The 21230-nt window shown below is 39.6% G+C and overlaps 1 protein-coding gene across 1 annotated transcript in view; it reads right to left on the reverse strand.

Moving 5' to 3' along the window:
- Positions 1 to 21230, reverse strand: part of smarca2 (SWI/SNF related, matrix associated, actin dependent regulator of chromatin, subfamily a, member 2) — a 55095-nt gene that overhangs the window by 16343 nt on the left and 17522 nt on the right. The window contains 11 exon segments of the mRNA XM_036143823.1: positions 3197 to 3243; positions 3593 to 3679; positions 6180 to 6284; positions 8007 to 8120; positions 8545 to 8787; positions 9297 to 9407; positions 9520 to 9586; positions 11487 to 11650; positions 19958 to 20105; positions 20270 to 20367; positions 20592 to 20649. Coding sequence (XP_035999716.1) covers positions 3197 to 3243; positions 3593 to 3679; positions 6180 to 6284; positions 8007 to 8120; positions 8545 to 8787; positions 9297 to 9407; positions 9520 to 9586; positions 11487 to 11650; positions 19958 to 20105; positions 20270 to 20367; positions 20592 to 20649 — 1242 coding nt within the window.

Consider the following 21230-nt stretch of genomic DNA (forward strand, 5'->3'; position numbering starts at 1 on the left):
TGGAGCTCAGACAGAGGGAGCGGGAGATCCGAGCCCCGACACTATAAGCTTTGTCTTTAATCGTGCCTTACAAGATGAATTCTTGCAGTATTTGTGGGGGTTCAAAAACTTGTGCTTCTTCGGTTTCAACAGAAACGGTTCGGGCCAATCAAGTTGCAGTATTGAGGTTTAAGGCGGGACATACTGGTGCAATGAAATCACGAGCGGTTGAGCCCACAGCTGAACCAAAATAAACATGGCAGCGCAGGAGGACGCACGCGCAGCTGCTGCTATCACTTCTGTTTTGTCAGAATCCACAATTTCTTCTTTGATAGAAGAACAGCAAGAAGCGCCTTGATCAGTTTACCTTGTTGTGTTTCTCATAAACACCTGCTGCTTACATGGTAGGCGGGCACTAGGTGTCGCTTCCCACAATAAGCTCAGAGAGAAATCAGTGTTTCATGAATGGGCTAAAAACTATTTATTTAGTCTTTTATTAATAGACTTATAATGTCCAGTTGCCTGAAAGAGCACCACAAAGTGTTTAATCAACAGATTTTAAACTGTGGAGTCCTGAAACATTTTGATGCATGTCTGTTTGACCCCAACTGATTAATGTAATTAGGTCACTAGCAGCGCTCTGTAGGAGTGTGACTGCATGCTGAGCAGGTAATTCAGCCGTCTGAGTCAGGTGTGTTGGACCAGCCACAACTAAAAGCTGCAGGATGTCAGTCCTCGAGAACTGGAGTTGGGCACTACTGAAACCTTTCAATCTTATTCTTAAATTAAAACATTAAACTTAAGGTAACTTTGTTTATGCAATTAAATTAATTCTAAACATATTTGCCTTTTTCCCATCAAAATATAACTTGTAGAACATTCACATTTTGCTCCAAATCAACATAAGAAATAACAAAATAGTCTGTGGTGGGTTCTATGTATACAACTAAAATATTAACAACACTGAATTATCTTCAATAAGCACAAAGCACACAAAAGATGATGCATGTTTGTAGTTGGGCTGATTTTGTTTGCCAAATCTAAAATGTCCACACAACAGAGTTTTCTGTAAATAACATCTGATGCTGATTGCAAGTCGGCTGATTCATTGCTTCCTTCCCTCATAATTGAGGCCTGAGAAAAATATTTAGTTGTACCTTGTGAAGGGAAATGTAGCTTCAATAGCATCAGTAGCTATGTTTACATATTTAATCAATCTGATTAAATCGTATTCAGATTAAATAATAGGATTGTACTGTTTACATGGGCACACGATCAATTAATCCGATCATAATGTGCGTGTTTATGCACCTGACTTTATTCAGAATAGTTCACTCTGAGTTATCAAATTCCCCTAAAAAAAATAAAAATAAAAAAAAATAACAACACAGAAGTAGTACTTCCATCTTTGTTAAACAAGAAATAGCAACCAAACAGTATTATATGAGTTTGTGTCTCTTCTGAGCGCCCAGGCTGGACTTGCACCAGGTTCTAATTACCGTTGAGATGTTACTGGTAAATCAACTATTTTCAGCTCTTTTAGTTTTGCAAACAGAGAAGTTGTGTTGGCAGCCCTGACAGTTTTTCTTCCTGACGTATTTCTGCCACTCAACAACATGGAAATAAGTCACGCTTACGTCAGTTTGCCACATTCGCACCGCAAAAAGGAAACTAAAAGTAACATTTTCTTGAAATGAGGTAAATAAATCTATTTGCCAATGGAATAAGATTTTTGCACTTAAAATAAGAACAATTCATCTCCATCTTATGTCAAGTGCAGGATATCTAATTATCTTATTTCAGGAGTAAAAATACTCATTTACCACTGAAGACATGCATCAGGCATTCAAGGAGAATTAAGACGCTATGTAATTGACTAAATGTATTATTCACATGCAGAACACTTGAAATTCAATATCCAAATGTTGCTATGGTTACACAAACTGGTTCTGCTATGACGATTGTGGTTCCATATACTGTGCAGCTCTACTTAAAACATTTATTCAGGCATGCCCAAAGTGCGGCCCGGGGGCCATTTGTGGCCCCTGTACTGATTTTGAATCAGTACAGGATTTCAAAAAAGATTTGGTCTAGGTGGCTGATGCAGATGGAAGATTTTAGTTTTTAGGGCAAAATTATTACAGGAAAGTTCAAATCCTACAATTGAAAATGTTACGTACAACAAGTATTCATCTTTTAATAAACACACTTTTGGCATTCTCTTTAATTTCATAGTAACATCTATCCAGTTATATTTAATTACTCAGACTTTGGTGCATTAACATCTGTTTTGAAATTAATTATGAAAACTGGCTAATTACAGCAAGTGTTTTCAAAGAACAACTGACCCAAATACTGTTCTGGCATTGCTAGAGTTAGACCAAAACAAGTTCAGTTTATTATTGTTAAAGAGTCAAATTATTCAGAATAATTTGGAAACTGGAAGACCATCTTTTAATATGACAAATGAGCAAAACTCTTTTTTTAATTCTGGATCTACGATGATTATTCACATTCATTTCCTTCGAAAAATCTGACTAATAATTTAATGATAATCGTATGATAAATCATATTTTGTAGAGCAGGTAAAAAATTAACAGAATTTTTCCGGCTTAAAAAAAATTTCATTTTTGGACCTCGACCGCCTTTGACTTGACAATTTTGGCCCACTTACCATAAGTTTGGACACCCATGTTGTAAAAGGTACCCATTTACTATTGCGTCATAAAATCAAGGTGCCACTGAGAGATATTATGTCATTTAATGTATATTCCCATTTTCTTACAACATCAGTGTTAACATTTTAATAAAGCTGGTTTATAAAAAAAAAAAATTTAAAACTGCTTTTCACCTGCACACTGTACATTCTTGTTACTGCTACACTATATTGTAATGTTATTTTATTTCAATTGCAATCTCATTACATTGTCATAAGCTGTATGCAACGAAATGTCATTTTGTATGCACTCTAAATCTAAGACTAAGTCTAAGTCTAATAACTACACCATTATTACTCCAAGTGAAAGTTGTGGCGGGTCAGTCCTACCAAACCCCGTTTAAACTCCAAAAAGCTCTAGAAGTGCGGCTGTGTTTTCCCGCTGTACTTGATGGAGACTTTTTCTTTCATATTCAATGCTTTTTAGAGTTAGATGATGAAAACTCAGTGAAACGAGCCGCGACTCTGTAGTGGACCCGTGTTCTTTTATGTGTAACTCACCCATTGATGATGCCATTCGGGTAGCCCAGGTGCTCAGCAAAAGACTCCTGTATCAAAGAAAACGTTAGATATTCATTAAGGAAAGGTGTGAAGTCCTGAAACTAAATATACCTGTAGTGGAACAGGCTTTGAAAATATGTCCATGAGTATTTTTCTGATCACCTTGATCTAGTCAATGAACAAAGGGAACAAACCCAAAGTTTATAGAGGATAATGATGTATTGATGAGAAGCTGGCTGCTTGAACTTTCAGCCTTTTAGAGCAAAACTACAAAGCAAAACAACTTCTACAACTACAGAAACTATTCTAACCCATAGAGCAGACCATCTTTGGAGTTAATGAGTTAAATTAGTCAAACATGAGATAATATTTATTTCAGTCAGCAGGGAACTCCACCTCTATGTGTTGGAACATGTACGGATGGTTGCAGATCTTCTTCAGCTGCATGATGGTGTTCATCAGGGTCTTAGCACCTCCTTTGCCCTGGAGAAAATGAAAATATTCTCATTCAACTTTGTTGTGGAATTAGCTAAACTAATTAAACAAGAAAAATAGAATAAATCGATTAGATTGATTTTAAAAAACCCATTGCATGTTTATATTTACTTTGTACGATAGATTTAACTATTCTACGCAGACTGCTCCCTATTCAAATGTGAACATGCAGAAACAAAGCTGGCATTTGGTCACTTCATCCCCGACCTGTGATTTTACCTAAAACACCGTATGCAGACGAGACTCTACAATTACTTTTATCAGGGTGTCAGTAGCCTCCATACAAAACAAACTCAATACCAATATCAAGTATGGAGCATTTTTACAATTACCATTTTCATTACACCAGGGTTATTTTTTGGTTAGTCACAAGATATATGATTAATAATAAGTTTCAACTTTCTTAATTAGGACAAACCCTTCCTTGTTTGGAGTGGACAGCGTATCACTGATAGTATATGTGGTAATATCCTTTATGGAAGAATGTCGCTTTGATTTAGTCATAAAATAATTTTCTTGTATTATGATCGCTTAGCTTTGGTATGCTCCTGTTTCCATTTGCCTTTCAGAGAATAGACTTTAAAATCCTTCTGTTAGTCTATAAATCCCTGAATTAGCACCTAAATACATCACAGACTTGTTATCAGGGCATCAACCCTCCAGACCACTCAGGTCTTCTGGCTCCAGCCTGCTCTGCAGAACCAGAACCAGAACCAGAACCAGACATGGAGAAGCAGCATTTAGTTCCTATGCTCCACTGATCTGGAACAAACTCCCAGAAAACTGGAAAAGTGCTGAAAGCCTGAGTTCCTTTAAATCAAAGTTAAAAACCTTTTTGTTGAGGATTGCCTTCAACTGTTCTAGTTAAACTGTTTTACTAAAACATAATTTATTCAACTTTGTAGTCCAACTGTTTTTAATGTTTGATTTTAGTTTCTATTCTCCCATGTTCTATTTTGTTTCTACATTTTATTCCTACTTGCTTTTATTCTGTTTTATTTTCCTATATTTTAATCATGTAAAGCACTTTGCATTGTCTGTGCTGAAATGTGTTATATAAATTAATTTGCTTTGCCTTGTTTAATTTACTGTTCATACAAATACATTTTACTACTGAGGAGCTAATAAAGACTCGTTCAGTCCTACAGTAAATTGTTTAAAAAGACGACATGGATCTGGTGCATACAGAACAAATATGTACTAACTTGCCTTATATTTTCTCCATTGATCGACTACAGATGTAGTTTCTTACCTTTTAAACGTCATTCTGGCTCCACCAGGTGGAGTTTTGACCCAGTCGTTTTTTTGTTCTTTTTGGGAGTAGAACTGAAATTGGTGGATTGAACCTCTCATAATAATCTCTTCCACTGATTATTATGGTGATGTGTTATACAGGAATGGCTCATTGCCTTCTCATGCTGCATGACGCTTTTGGGTTTATCACAAACTGTGGAGCCCTATGTCATCACTGACAAAGTAAAAGGGCCACTTAATTTCAAATAATAGAGCCTACAAGCTTCAGTCTGAGGACTTTTTAGATTTCACCGTTTCTTGGGTCACAACAACAAAAAAAGGAGAAAAGAGCTTTTTAGCTTTTCTGCTCCAACTTCATGCAACAGTTTGCAGTCAGAGTTCAAACTTAAAACTGAGTCCTCTGAAATTATTCAAGGCCAAAATAGATTCCATCGTATCAAACTTACTGAAGTGCAACTGTTTTATTTGAGTGTAATTTGCTTTACGTTTTTTGTAAATATTATATTTAAATCTATGTTTACTGTGATGTAACTGTTTTTTATTTATTTTATTTTAACTGTACGGTGCCACTCCTGGCCAGGTCTCACTTACAAAAGAGATCCTTTGATCTTGTTATGGTTTGTTGAATTTAATCTTTTGCTAAAACGTAGAGCTAGTTTGGAGGGGTGTGTCTAAATGTAGAAAAAACCTTGTGACTGTTTCTCTGCTGTATTAGAATAAAGCTAAACTCTGAAGTCACCCTTAGAGGGTGTTTACAGTGGTAAACTGGTTGGAGAAGTTAGAAGAACCAGGTGAGCAGCCATGATGCTAAGGCGCAGTTCCACTGGCCCGCCGGTTTTCACCCGGTTTGGTGATTCCATCGGCATAGAAAGAAAGAAAGCCTAGAGAAAAACGCCTCCTCGCTCGGGGATTTCAGACACATAGTTAAAGTTTAAAGCTTTATTTTAGATCTTTTGCCTCACCCATGGCAGGAGCAAGGAGAACACGGTAAAAAAAAAAAAAAAAAAACGTTAACCCAAGTGAAATTACGGCCAGCGGTGCTCATTCACAGAGTAAAAATCTAAAGCTTTATTGACTTTAGGATTTGAGTTACAGAACTAAATTAATTATTCAAACCCCCCTGTACATGCTGTGTTAACCTTTCCTAACCCAAACAGAGGGCGGGAGGACCAGCAGTCTTAACAGGAAACGGTAAAAACACAGCGAGGCTCAACGCGTAACCATGAAAATTCACCTTCTTGTCTTTCTCTGAGCCGTCGGTTAGCAGGATGCCTTTCTGCATGTGGCGGTAGAGAACCTTCTGGATGGCAGACATGTCACACTTAATGACGTACTCCACCTGAGAAGAATAAAACGGTTTTAGAGGCACAGTGGAGACTACCTGAGGGAAAGCTGGCACAGAAAAACGAGGAAGGATGTAGACGCAATGCACAAGGAGATCCTGAGGAGGATTCTCCAAGACTGCCACCAAGGCAACACAAAGCATCCGTTTGACAAATGTGACAACTTCATTAGGCAGTTAGTAAACTTTAAATGGGTTGAGAAGCCCAAGAAGTGAGAAATACTCCCATCACTGACACCATGACCCAAACACTGTTCTTAATTAACAGCTGCAGCTGACAAGTTGCATATATCAGCAGCATATATTAAAAGGCTGACAGATTAAATTCCCTCCTGAACTGGAACAGCAGCACTAAAAGGTCACCGAACACAACGTCACTTATAGAGAAAGTTCATCTAAGAGACAGCTGGGCCGAGCTACAGGTGAGATTTACATGAGATAAAAGTCAACAATGGCGGCTCAATGTGCAGATGCTGTTTTAGGATGACTTGCATCAGCACACCAGAACATTTCATCACTGCAAAGTAGAGGAGGAAAACAATAGTGAAGTTTCTTTGGGGAAATATATTTTCTATTATTCCTGAGAGCTTGATGTCAAGGATGGAAGTTATCTAGAAGACGGACGTAACGTGCAACAGCAAAAACACGTTTGTAGAGATGCACCCATTGCAGCTTTCTTTCAAGTCTGACCTGCAGATTTTAGTTTTGTCCAGTTTGTTTGTTTTTTGCTCAGGAAAGGTTCTTCGATAGATGAAGTTATTTTGAAGACAATAACAAATGAAATGATGACTATATTATCTCTATTAATACATCAAAACAGAGGCTCAAGACTTTATCTTATTTCTTTAACTCATAATAAGTTCATCAATGTACATGTAGGGCTAGAAGATATGGACCAAGAATAATATCTCAATATTTTTTCTGCTGAATGCCATTATACAATCTTTAAACAAATATATTTTTTCTTTTTATAAAGTAGTTATAAATTATGAATCAAAGCTATATCCCAAACGTTTCAACAAACAGCTGTAGATAAATATGTGAACCAGCTAAAAAAGAAATTAATGGAACACGTAAAGTATAATTATAACACAACACAGACCGTCTTGATATAAACGATAAAGTTTCATCTTATATCTCGTTTAAAAATATCTTAATATTTTTACATATTTTTCATATACTGTCCAGCCTATCTACAAGTTGATTTGTAGACTGAAAATGTTGGTAAATTTAGATTTTTTTTTCTTTTTATTTGACCTTCTGTTTTCCGATCAAGAGATAATTAAGGGAAAACTGGTGAATTCTGATCTCTGTCCAAATGACTGATCTATTTTCACACCCCAGTCACTTAAAACTGAACAGCACACTGCAAAAACGGAACTAAAAATAAAATAGTAAAATTTTCTTAAAGTTAGTGCATTGGTCCTTGGCTTGAACAGATAAATAAGATGATCTGGCAATGGAATAAGATTTTTGCACTTAAAATAGGAACAACTCATCTCCATCATCTTATTTCAAGTGCAACATATCCAATCGTCTTATTTTAGGGGACAAAATATTCATTCCATTAGCAGATCCTCTTATTTAACTGGTCATTTCAAGGACAAATACACTCATTTTAAGAAAATTGTACTTATTTCTAGTTCTGTTTTAGCAGTGCGTGTTTTGCGTGCTGCAAACACGGCCATGACAGTAAAAGTCCACGTAAACAAATCTCACTTTCTCTGGCAGCTGAGACTCCACCTCCTTCTTCAGCCTACGGAGCAGGAAGGGACGGAGCACCTTATGCAGACGCCGGATGATCAGGATGGTCTCCTCCTCGTTCAGGTCAACCTAAAAACAGAAACAGAGCCTCAAAGCTGGTCGTGTTCTGCAGGATGAAACGGCACGCGTCCTACAAAGCAGTCAGACACGAGCAGTTCTCCAGACCCTGGAGTCCTGTGGCGCTTTCTGACACTTTGCAGTAGATTTGGTGATAAAACGCTTAATGTGGGCCATTAATTTCTGTACATCAAGTTCTCCATACAAAGCTCTTCAACTAAACTGAAAGTGATGCCAAGTTTAACGCTTCTCGTTCCTTATGAGAATGAGAAGCGTTATAGATCTTTGCCAACAGTTGAACTAATGGAAATGCAAATGGTTTTACAAGGCTAGGGGTGGATTTAAACCTACGTTTGAGCTTGTAGAGCTCCATAGAGCTCTACTCCATAGATTGTCTGTGGGGATCAAAACGATTAGAAGAAGCTTAAGGAGTTACCCTCTCTCCGGTCATGGCGAAAGGCGCGTTGAACCACTGCTCGAAGGTGCTGCAGCTCTTGAAGATGGTGGGCAGCAGGAAGTTGAGCAGAGCCCACAGCTCAGGCAGCTTGTTCTGCAGCGGCGTGCCGGTGAGGAGGAGGCGGCGGGGAGCCACGTAGTGGGTGTTCAACACCTGCGTCAGCTTACAGTGGTGGTTCTTCATACGGTGGCCCTCATCCACGATCATGTACTTCCAGCGAATCTGGAGGTGGATGAAAACTCCACTGGGTCAAATAACAACTGGAAATATATTTGAATTGTCAAAAGGCTGAGAAACAGCAGCGACGGACAAGGTTAAGAGCAGCGACTGTTTTTAATATCAACTAGACGATACAAAAGGCTTCAGATTTCTCCCAAACAGGTTTTAAATGTTTGTCCTTTAATTGAAAATAATATTGGAACTGCTACAGCTACAAAAAATGTTATGTTATGAAAAAGTTTCATATTTTAATTTTCATTTCTGAAGATCAATAATTAAATAATTACCGTACTTCTTGGACTTTTAGGCGCACTTAAAATGCTTAAATCGTCTCAAGAAGTGATGGTGCGCCTTATATATGATCACCGTTGTGCTGACTGACTGATTTTATGTGGTACAATCCACTCAATAATGTATTAAAAGTTTGACTTTGGTTATCAATGAAGTCACTCCGCTCATTGGTTATTAGGAGCATTACGGTAACCAGGACATTTCTTTCATTTTTTATTTACCTTGGCCAGGATGTGCTTGTCCTTGATGATGTATTCGTAGGTGGTCAGAAGGACGTTAAACTTGCCGCTCCGAAGCTGCGGCACAAGACCGCGACGCAGCGCAGGAGTGCCCTTTAATGGGAAAGATGGAAGGAGAAACAGTGAAGTTTCAGGCACAAGTCAGCAAAAATAACCAAATAACAGTTCTTGAGAAATAAACCAAAGAAGGACAGATTTTATTTACCTTGTACGCTATTTTGACCACAGAAGGAGCCCATTTATCAAGTTCATAAACCCAGTTGGACAAAGTTCTGAAATAAAAGACCAAATAAAATTTATACAATTTAATACTTTTTATAATTTTTATCTGACTAACGAGGGAGTGTTTATCTACGTGGTCCAGAGTGAATCCAGAGCACTTGATACATCTCTTCTCTAAGGCGGCACCTTAAATTAGTCTAAGTGGCACTTCAGATCCATCATGTGCTAAGATACAGAGAGAGGGGGGGGGGGGCTACTTGAGAACTACTGCACAGAACATCTGTGACCTAATTTGAAGACTTATCAAGGTTCAGACAAAATCTTAGACATCAGAGAGAGAATAAATCCTCGAAGGTGGTTAGAGGATTTCCGCTCACATTGAGACACTTTTAAGGTTTAATTAAAAACTCGAGCACAACCTCTCTCCACTTGGACTATATAGAGAATAAAAAGTCCACTTTAATCTGCTCTTGATTTGTTCAGGCTGCATATTAAAATATAAAGCCTCAAGCGTAAATCCGAGCCAAGATTTTATCGACGTTCAGTGATAAAGAAAATTGGTTACTGCTAGAAACAACATTATGGCCTGGTCTAATGCCCTCAACGCTTCCTATTATTAATCCCAACTGAAAGGGGAAATAATTCAGGTGAAAAGTGTAATTACTACAGATGCTGCAGGCGAGTTCAAGCCAGAAGGCACCCACAGTGAGATTCCTCGCTCAGTCTGCAGAGACGGGGTTACGCTGCTCTCCTAACATGTTAAAGCTTCATTAACGTCAAACTCCAGTCCTGGAGGGCCGCTGTCCGCCCACTAATGCATCCCCCCCCCCCCAACACACCTGAATAAAATGAGTTACCTCCCCGTGCTTCAGGGAGTCCTCCACATGACCCGTTTATGTGACTCTACTTGTCGCCAGACGCCGGCCCTCATAGACACGAGTTTGCCAAGTTTGAACTAAATGAAAAATAACCGAAGGTATTTAAGTTAAATCACTGATCTCAGGGTCAGAGGTGAATCTCAAGCTGCCAAACTCAACCAAGAGCTGAGTGATGCATATCGTGACTACTGACAGTCTGGGTCTCCACACCAACCACCGCCTGCATCCAATCGCTGGAAGTTCAGCGTTTGCTCCAGTGGTGCAGACTGGACTCCACCAGTGTTGTAGAACTCGAGTCCGAGTCATTATCTAAATTTAGAGACTCGTGACTTGACTTGGACTTGAGGCATAGTGACTTGACTACAACACTGGACTCCACACTCATGCTAAAGCGGCTGTGGCAGAACGCGTCTGGGGTTGGCCAAATGGACGTTGGCCCCGCCTCCAGCATGCTGGGCTCCTGATTGGAGCATCTCCTGAAGCAATGGACCAATCCAGACCTTCCATCACCTTTAAAATACACTCTCTCAGACACTTTAAAGAGGGAGCCACATTAGGAAGTTAACTCTGTTTGCTCGTCCCGCGCAGCCTGGAACTTCTCTGTGAAGCAGTCGTGTTCAGACTCTAATGGTTGTTTAGCTTTTGAATATTGACTGTTTGCCAGTTGTTGATTTAGTTAAGTCCTGACTTAGATATTTAGTTTCTTGTAGGTTTTCTACATGAAGGAGTTGGGCAGAGTGCCCCTCCCTGTTTGTGTTTTCCCGTTGGGTTTGCTTAGAAACTGTTTTATTTAAATCCAGTTTGTTCATATTAATTTGGGTAAGCAATGTGTTGGATGTTGTCTCTTTACCTTCTAAATAAACCTTTCATTGCATTTCCATCTATAAGTCTCTTTTTATTGTGTTACCCCGTCTTCCTGCCTAAAGTGGGCTCAACATTCAGTTAGCTCTCCTCAAGCATTACCCACCTGCGTCTGCCACTCAGGTAAAATATTCTGGAGGCTGTAAAGTAATTACAGGCTGTAACTTAAAACTTGCTAATCCAGGATAGACGCTGAGAGAGGAGCGCTTACGAGAGAGGAACAATGATGAGATAGGGGCCGTTTAGCCTCTTGTACTCCATCAGGTAGGTGATGAGGGCGATGGTCTGGATGGTTTTACCCAGGCCCATTTCATCGGCCAGGATGCCGTTGAGGTTGTTGTTGTAGAGGGACACCATCCACTCGAGGCCCTGGATCTGCAGAAGCACAGAGACACAAACGGAGGCTGTGAGAAAACGTTGTGCCGCTTCTTTCAGAGGAGGCATGAATTGGAGCGAGAGAGTGGAGAGTTTGCAATCAAAGGAAAAGACACGCTGCAGGCGTAGCAGCGCATTGTAGAGATGTAGAAACGTCTAGTGGACAGCTTCAAGTGAAGCTTATCAAAAGGCTAACAAAACAAAAAACTTAAAACCACTTTTTAGTGTGAATGTTGAAAGGGAAAACAGAAAAGAAATCCAATCTGATTGTTTTCTTCTGCCGTGTTTGAGGAAATCAGTTTTACAATCATCTTTAGCTACGTTCACACTGCAGGGAAATGCGATCTGAATCCCTTTTAGCTTATATGCGATCCATATCCATCTCTTTCATAGCAGTGTTAACAGCACAATTTCAATCTTTTCACCCCCCAAAAAATCAGATTTGTGTCACTTCCATATGTGGTACTGATTTGGATACGTATCGGATATTTTTCAGAGTCCGCTGTCTGAACGATCATGTCGCATTTTCTCCGTCTCTCACGTCACTCCTGGCTCTCGCTACACATCAACACACAGCAGCAGCTAGCGCTCCATAAAAGATCGTTAGCTGTGCTGCTTCCTTCTAACTTTACTTCATCTCGCTATGATGAGGTCTTAATGTACATGGCCATCAACAATGCAGACGACTCTCCCTGTGGCTCTACGGTTCTCCAGGAGTGAATGCTGCTTGTCGGGACTTTGAAGCAATCAACTGGTTTCCTTATATAGGACATTTTTGACCAATCTGTGTAATATGATTGATTCTGACTTTGTAAAGTGCCTTGAGATGACATGTTTCATGAATTGGCGCTATAAACAGAAAACAAATCCAAGCTGATTGTTTTCTTCTGCCGTGTTTGAGGAAATCAGTTTTACAATCATCTTTAGCTACGTTCACACTGCAGGGAAATGCGATCCATATCCGTCTCTTTCATGGCAGTGTTAACAGCCACATTTCCATCTTTTCACCCCCCAAAAAATCAGATTTGTGTCACTTCCATATGTGGAACTGATTTGGATACGTATCGGATATTTTTCAGAGTCCACTGTCTGAACGATCATGTCGTATTTTCTCCGTCTCTCACGTCACTCCTGGCTCTCACTAACACCAGTAAGACCAAGGAGATGGTGATCGACTTCAGGAGAAGACCCCCACCTCACTCACCTGTGAACATCCAGGGGCAGGACATAGAAACTGTGGAGAGTTTCAAATACCTGGGTGTTCACGTCAACAATAAGCTGGACTGGACTCATAACACCGACACTCTGTATAAGAAGGGCCAGAGCCGCCTCCACCTCCTGAGGAGGCTGAGGTCCTTTGGAGTGAGCCGGCCTCTGCTAAAAACTTTTTATGACTCTGTGGTGGCCTCAGCCCTCCTCTACGCTGTCGTCTGCTGGGCTCCTGGCAGCACAGAGCGGGACAGAAAGAGACTGAACAAGCTGGTGAGGAAGGCCACTTCTGTCCTGGGCTGCACTCTGGACTCTGTGGAGGAAGTAGCTGAGAGGAGGGTGTTGTCCAAGTTCACATCCATCATGGACAACATCTTCCACCCGCTGCACCAGACTGTAGAGGAGCTGAGCAGCTCCTTTAGTGACAGACTTAGACACCCTGTGTGTAAAAAGGAACGCTACCGCAGGTCATTTATTCCTGCTGCTACAAGATTTTACAATGCTGCACTATAACTGTGACCATAACTGTAATAATTAACGTGCAATAACCAATGTGCAATAATCTATTTAATACACTGTCCTACAACCCGTGCAATAATCCTGATGTAGTGACTTCTGCTGCTATCACCACCTGAACATAAGTCAGCCCACATGTATGTATGTATGTATGTACAAATGTATACAATGTATATGCACGTACATACGCGTAGGTGCGTATGTAAGTAGGCGCATAGATATATGTATATATTTAAGTATATAGATATGTTTATATATATATATATAGACCACTAAGAATGTAAATGAGACATCATATGCCCATTCCTATTTCCTTTTTTTTTTGTATTTTTTTGGTATTCTTTCTGATCCATTGTATATATGAAGACTCACTGTATATAATTGAATGCACCTTCCCTACTCTGCACCTTCTTGTATGAGCCGATGTGACGAGTGAATTTCTCCATTGTGAGATCAATAAAGACTATCTTATCTTATCTTATCTTACACATCAACACACAGCAGCAGCAGCTAGCGCTCCATAAAAGATCGTTAGCTGTGCTGCTTCCTTCTAACCTTACTTCATCTCGCTATGATGAGGTCTTAATGTACATGGCCATGTACAATGCAGACGACTCTTCCTGTGGCTCTACGCTTCCCCAGGAGTGAATGCTGCTTGTCGGGACTTTGATGCAATCAACTGGTTTCCTTATATAGGACATTTTTGACCAATCTGTATAATCTGACCCAATCTGTATAATATGATTGAACTTGACTTTGTAAAGTGCCTTGAGATGACATGTTTCATGATTTGGCGCTATATAAATAAAATTGGATTGAATTTAATTGAATTAAAATTGTTGGATCTCAACAGCTTTCTAATAATAACAGGAAGAGATGCTGGCCGGCCATTATTAGCTCCCCCCTCCCCCCCTCCCCTTTATTGAACACTTCTAGGTACAGTTACGTTCACCATTACAATGCTCTGCTGTGTGACGTCTCCTTCTGTTATCTCCAGCATGATGATGGTCGCATTTAATAGTCGTACGAGCTATCTGATTTCAGCAACAACAAAACAAAAAACATCAGAATTTAGACATCAAGACCTGCAGTTTGAACGTAGCCTTGGAGAGCTTAATGATTCAAGTTTTTTTTTTTGTTTTTTTTTTTATCTTACTGCAATTGTGGCGTTGCAGGTCTGTACCAAGAAAAAAAAACACAACCTGCAAAATAACCGTGTACCCCAATAAACAAGAAACAGAATGATGAAACAAAACGGCAGGAGGCCAGTGGCTGCAAAAGAAGAGGACCATCAGTGCAGATATTCCTACAAACAAACAAGCAGCTTTCACTTTAGCCCTAATTGAACAAGAGAAATCCTGCAGCTTCAGTAAATTCTCCGGGTTTGTTACGCAGACTGATGCTGGATGTGGAGACAAGTGATCAAATTACCGAACAATCCCCAATGTTTCCCCGAGGAGCAGCAGCGTTGCTCATAAGAGGCAACACAATACATCTGAGGGAAGCGCAGACAGCCGCCTGATTGCCTGAGGGGAAAATAATGTGAGCTGCATCCAATTTTCTGAAAAACCAGCTTTGTTGTTGATCCTAAATCTCAGCTTTCTCCATCACAGTAAAAACATGATCACACAGAAGACATCTTGTCCTTAAAGTGTGACAGACATGGCTGAGCTCTCCTTGGCAAAACAACAGATCTGTTTGGTCACACCTGACCACCAACAGAAAAATTATAATATTTACAGACACTATAGAGACAAGATAGTCGTCGGTATAAAGTGCTCTTAGAGAAACCTAACGCTTGAGAGAATAGGAAACTAAATGTTAATTTATGCAAACAGCAAGAGGACTAGTCTAGTCAGTAAGCATTGCCTAATTTAAATACTAATTAAGAACATGAGGATTATTAAGATGCAATTATTCCCAAACAAATGACCTGCACACCTTTAAAAGTTGCTGCTCAACTTCTAATAAAAGTGGCAAAATCCCAGCAGATTAGTTTCTCCATGTTCTCATTAGAGATGCACCAAGCCGGCTTTTCCTGGACCGAAGAGGTTTTCAGGAGCTCTTTGAGGTCTGGTGGGTTTCATTTTTATTTATTATTTATTATTACTATAACGCAGGTAAAAACTCAATGGCCTGAAAACACATTAAGCATAAAAGATAAAAGTGTGCAGCAGGTTCATTGATCGAGGACCTCCTAATACAACATAAAATGAGAAGATGCTTATTGATCTTATAAGCATTAAACCTTTACCTTATTTCTAACTTAAAAAATGCATCAAAGAATATGTTGCATTTACAGAAAAACAAAACTTCGTCTCAAACAGAGAAGCTGTTCATGAGTCGGAGGGACGGAGCGCTGGACGGAGGACGGAGGCCTCAGCTGCAGTAATGAGGAAGATGCTTCTGCCTGGAGTGGTGAGGAAAGAGTGGAGCCTAAAGCAAAGCTCTGGATTTACCGCTCCTGTCTGCATTCAGCCGTTACGTGTGGTCATGAAAAGGTGATCGTGACCAAAAGAACAAACTCAGAGATACAAGAAATGAAACATTTCTGCATCATCTGGTGGAAACTTACTGTGGAGCTGTCGCCTCTCTACGCTGGAGTAAGCTGATGTCACGCTGGTGCATCGCCTGCCATTTTTGCTCATGTTTCCAAAAACATGTGGTGCACGGATTTAAACGTGAGGAAATGAAGGTTATTCTGAGGAACGTCAAAATCTGTTTGCTGCTTCTGATGCGTTCCCGTTTATGATCAAGCATGTATGGCGAAGCATGTATGAGGCACTGATCCGATACCCGTATCCGATATCAGCTCCGATATCGACTAATCGGCTGGATGGAATATCGGATTAATGACGCCGATCCAGGTATTTCTTTTTTTAATAATACCATAACCAGCGATACATTTACAGCGGTCTAGTCACTTTAATTCTATGCTTGCAGCCAGTTCTGTCATCACATAGAAGAGCCACAGAGCAACACGGAGCAAGCGCCGGACCGAGCCACGTCTTCCACAGGGAAACATTTCAAACTTGATACGCCAAGTCTGACTGCAACATGGAATTTCTGCAACATGAAAACTGCGAGGGGTAGTGATAAGGTGAATTCAACAGCATAAACTTAAATAAGCACATCCTAAAGCACCATGCTAAAGAGCAGGAGACATTTTTTAACAATGTTTGTCAGGCCTGATAACTTCACTCACATGATAAGATACACGTTCATTAAACCGCGGTATCGCATCGGTATCGACTGATACGCTCAGCCCAGGCATCGTATCGGATTGTCTCTAAAAACGTCTCTAATTTTGCACATTAACACCTTAAAGGCTTGGATATTAAAGTTAAACAGAAAGCTTGCCCGCTTGGATCTCTTTGTAAAGAACACAAAGCGTGGCAAAGCTTCATTTAATTTATCTCTAAAGTTTGATCTGGCAGTAATACAAACTGTCAGAACTGCAAACAAACAGATTCTAACAGCAGCTAACCCACCATGGGCAGCCGCACAGAAGAAGAAGAAAAAGCAGCACAGCTGTGTCTAAAAGCAGAAAACTCAGAGGGAATGACAGACATCTTAATCCAGACTGAAGTGTGGATACATCCTATGAGGAACAAAAACCCATTTTGGGGAAAGTGACAAATAAAAAACAGAATTTATCTGATCGTTGGACCCAGTCAGACAGATCCAATAGATTCCTCCTGACAAGGGCTGTGCTTAAAGAAAACCAATCTTCCAATTATGAATCGATTATCATATTAATTCCTAAAGATCAATTCATATAACCAAAGATCGATTAAAATATATATATATATATATATATATATATATATATATATATATATATATATATATATATATATATATATATATATATATATATATATATATATATATATTCCACTGTGACCTTAAGTGTGAGCCGGCATTACTTGCAGACATCAGTGCTGCTTACCACCACATCTGCCTACATGTTATCACACTATAAATTACTATAAAGTCTTCACATTGAGATGTTTCATATGTGACGCTGAGCTTGATACACTGAGCTGCTCCAAACAGGTCGACTCTGTTCTCACTGACAGGTGTGCGGTGGGAGCCTGCCTGAAAAGAAACGGCTCTACATGCTCAGCTAGCTAAGCTAATCAAACATTTAACCATCCCTTCCCCCGCTTCGTCCTGCTAGGAAAAACTGCAGGAATTATAGGAATTTATCACAAGAAATGTAGGCAGCAGGTAATAATAATAATAATAATAATAATAATAATAATAATAATAATAATAATAATAATAATAATAATTAATTAATTAATAATAATACTAGGCTGGTTATGAAGGTAAAAGGTCTGCGGAGTCTGTGAGGCTCACAGTCTGGGTAGAGCATAGCCGGGTATGTGGAAGCTGTGATGCTGTGTTTTTATCAGGAAAGCACACCGAGAGCCAACTTTAGCTTAATAACCATGTTAGTCTGTTTATTATTTCTTCTTCTGCTCTGAGGCCTCAGCAGGAACAAAACAAAGCACCAAGCTCCACCTAGTGGTCGGAGGCATGAATGCAACACGCATCACAGGAGCCTTACACTCCAGACCGGGAGGTACATTTTTAATGTCATATTTTTAATAATGCACCACGATAATGTCCACATTTATTGTCCCTTTTGGTTCATAAAGTATTTTAAATTGAATTGAATAGAAATGGCAGTTGTAGATATTCTCTGGTGTCTGTTTGGGTTTTCTGGCCCACAGCATGTTTGTGAAACAATTGTTTAACATTCAGGGAGAGGCTTTGGTCCTTACAGGCACCATTAGCATCATTACTTTATTAATTTGCAGTTAAATGTTAACATGATGCTAGCATCAATATGTTGCATAAGAACACAGTCATGAAATTCAGTTAACAGCTAAAAATGTTTTTAATTTTAATTCTAAATCTTGAGAATCGGAATTGATTCTTGAAATTTGAATGGATACCCATCCCTACTCCTGACCTAGTAACATCGACTGTCCATCAAAAGCTTTCATTTTAATGCAACATATTCTCACCAAAGAGGCAGTAAAGAGCGGAGAAAATACAGTCTGCTTGTGATAAAAGTTGTTTTTTCAATATGAAATCTTTATTTGACTGAATCTAGCTGAAATGAAATCAAAGGCAGCTGTTCTAAAACAGACAGTCCACTTTGTTCTATCTCTTTTTTAGAAACTGAATGTTTTTTAAATGACAGCCTAATCTTTTATAAATGAAAATAAGTCATTTGAATAGACTTTTAAAAATGTGCAGAAAATGACTAACCCATTATTGTTACTGGTGTGTTGTCTGTCTGTTAAATAACTGTTGAATGCAAGGAGAACGCATTACTCAATACGTGAAAAAGCCTCAAACTTCTGTTACGGCAACATAATGTTTTCCATTAATAACAAAAATGCAACATTAAATAGTCTATAATAGGATAACTGACTGTAGAAGAAGTTGAAAGGATTCAGACAAAAAAAGTAATTTTGAAACCACAATTCAGACTTCACTTACTAGCCGAGGTCTGAAAGCACAATTATATTTGGTCTTTTTTCCTCATATGTGAAGATTGCAAATAAAAAAAATAACTTTAATAATAAGTTTAACATTAAAAATCCTGAACCTGCAGCAATGATAATACACATACAGTATTAGCTTGAAAAAAACCTTCAAACATTCAAAGACATCACCAAGGACGGTCAAGATACACTCACCATATGAAAAATATTTTATCCTTTCAAAATCAGACAAAAAAAACCTGAGTTTATACAAAAAGCTATTTTCAAATGACAATTTCATTTATTATGGGAAAACTAGGTTATCCAAACCAACCTGCCGCTATGTAAAAAAGTAATTGCACCCTAAACCAAGTAACTGGTCACCCCTGGAGCACACCGCTGCCATTAACCATGTGATCCACTCCTCTTTGCAGAATTGGACATTTAGCCTCTTTAAGGTCAAACTACAGCATCTCTATTGGTTTTTAAGCCAAGACTTTGACTAGGCCACTTAAATGCCCTCTTTGTTCCCCATTAGGAAGTCAGATGTGGACTTGCTAATGTCTTAATTAGGTTTTTTGTTACACTGGCCTAAAAGCTTTCATTTCATTGATGTTTGATGTGTTCCCTGCATAAATTAAGGAGCATAAAACAAACTACTCCCACCTGAGCGTCGCTGCAGCTCCTTCTTTAAATAATGCTCAACTTGCCCGGTCTGTCAGTTTTAGGTGGAGCGCCCTTTCTCAGCAGGTTGATAATCGTGCCCTACTCTTCCATTCTCAGACGATGGACTGAACAGAGCTTTGCGACCAGTTCATAGCCTGAAATGCTGCATTAACATTGTATTATTGCCTTGCCCAGCTTTAAACGTCTCCACAACTTCCTCTCTGGGTCTTTGCTCTTCATGAGGCGGCTTGTTGCCATGAGGCCGTCACAGAGCAGAGGGCTAAACACCGACATCAAACCTCGTAGATTTTTATTAGAAAGAAACAAGAATCCAGTCTGAACGTCTGTCGTCTTTACTATTAGGATTAAACGTGAAAAAGCTTTAGGGGAATCATAATGTCGGCGTGTTTACCTGGTACTGTTTGAGCGTGCCGTTTATCAGCAGAGACGACTGCTTCTCCACCCTCTCGATGACAGCGTGGGCCACGCCGTAGTAAGACTGGGAGCTGGTTTGCCCCGTGGGAACGCTGTACTCATCATCCACGTCTTGTTTGGCTGACCTGAATGTGCGCAGACGTAGAGAAAGGAAGCAGAGCAGCTCAAGCTGAAGTGCTTTTCTGACACATTTTGAACTTTATTGTCTTTCCAAGATGCCTCTGCCTTGGACCTGCGTCCGCTCAAACTAAAATGTAAAATGTGTGGTGATGAAAAACAAATGCAGTACTCAATGATGTTCTTGGCATCATTCTTCGCCACTTGGTCTCCACTGGGATCAATTTTCTTCTTCTCCTCCGTTTCCGCCTTTCCCATTTCCTCTTCATCCTTATCAGGCAAAATTTAAAGCAGATCACAAGAAAAGAAAAACAAGCACAAAAACGTCAAATAGTCAGTCAGAATCAGGACCGTGGATATAAAGCTTGTATCTACAGCCCCCTGGTGGAGCAACGTGTTCCCATGCACCACTGAATAAGAATAACTCTTTAAAACATCAGGTTGGTTTAGAGCAGAGCGGAGGATTGAATAACATCGTTATGACGGTCACTGACCTCCTCCTCGAACTCTGAGCCGCTTTCCTCGCTGTCTGAACGTGGAGCGACTTCATACCTGGTTATGAATAAAGAAATAATGTGAGTTTCTACCATCAGATATCAACCCTCAACACGGAGCGTTCCAGTAAACATACAATAAAAACAAACTTGTTCCATCTTTAGGGTCTGGGTATGGTCTGAATGTCAGCACACCTCAGACAGACAACAGCGTTTGTTTTTAAACCAGAACATCTGCGTCGACTCATAGGTGTAAAGAAAGTAAAATACACAGCATCACCAGATGGTAGCATTGTAGGCCATGTCATCCTACAGTCTGTAAATTTACATAAAATAAAAAACTTTCTCTTAAAGTCTATGTTAATTTGAAATCTGAACCACACTCGCTTAAAGAACCACTGGTTTAGTTTAAAACCCTGATATAAGCTCACTTCCTCCCAAAAGTAAAAGAAACGGCCCCTTTTTGTGTTTTGAATGAGCGAATTTATCTGTCGGTTCTATGAAGGCGTCCCTGATCAATGACATGAAGAGAAACTCAAGACGTGATGAGGACAAGGCTGAGGTAAAGGATGAAATTTCTAATGGATGTAAGGAGTAACCGTGTTTTTCAGACTATAAATTGCTCCGGAATATTAGTCA

This window comes from Fundulus heteroclitus, chromosome 12, assembly GCF_011125445.2.
Source record: "Fundulus heteroclitus isolate FHET01 chromosome 12, MU-UCD_Fhet_4.1, whole genome shotgun sequence".
Classification (NCBI taxonomy): domain Eukaryota; kingdom Metazoa; phylum Chordata; class Actinopteri; order Cyprinodontiformes; family Fundulidae; genus Fundulus; species Fundulus heteroclitus.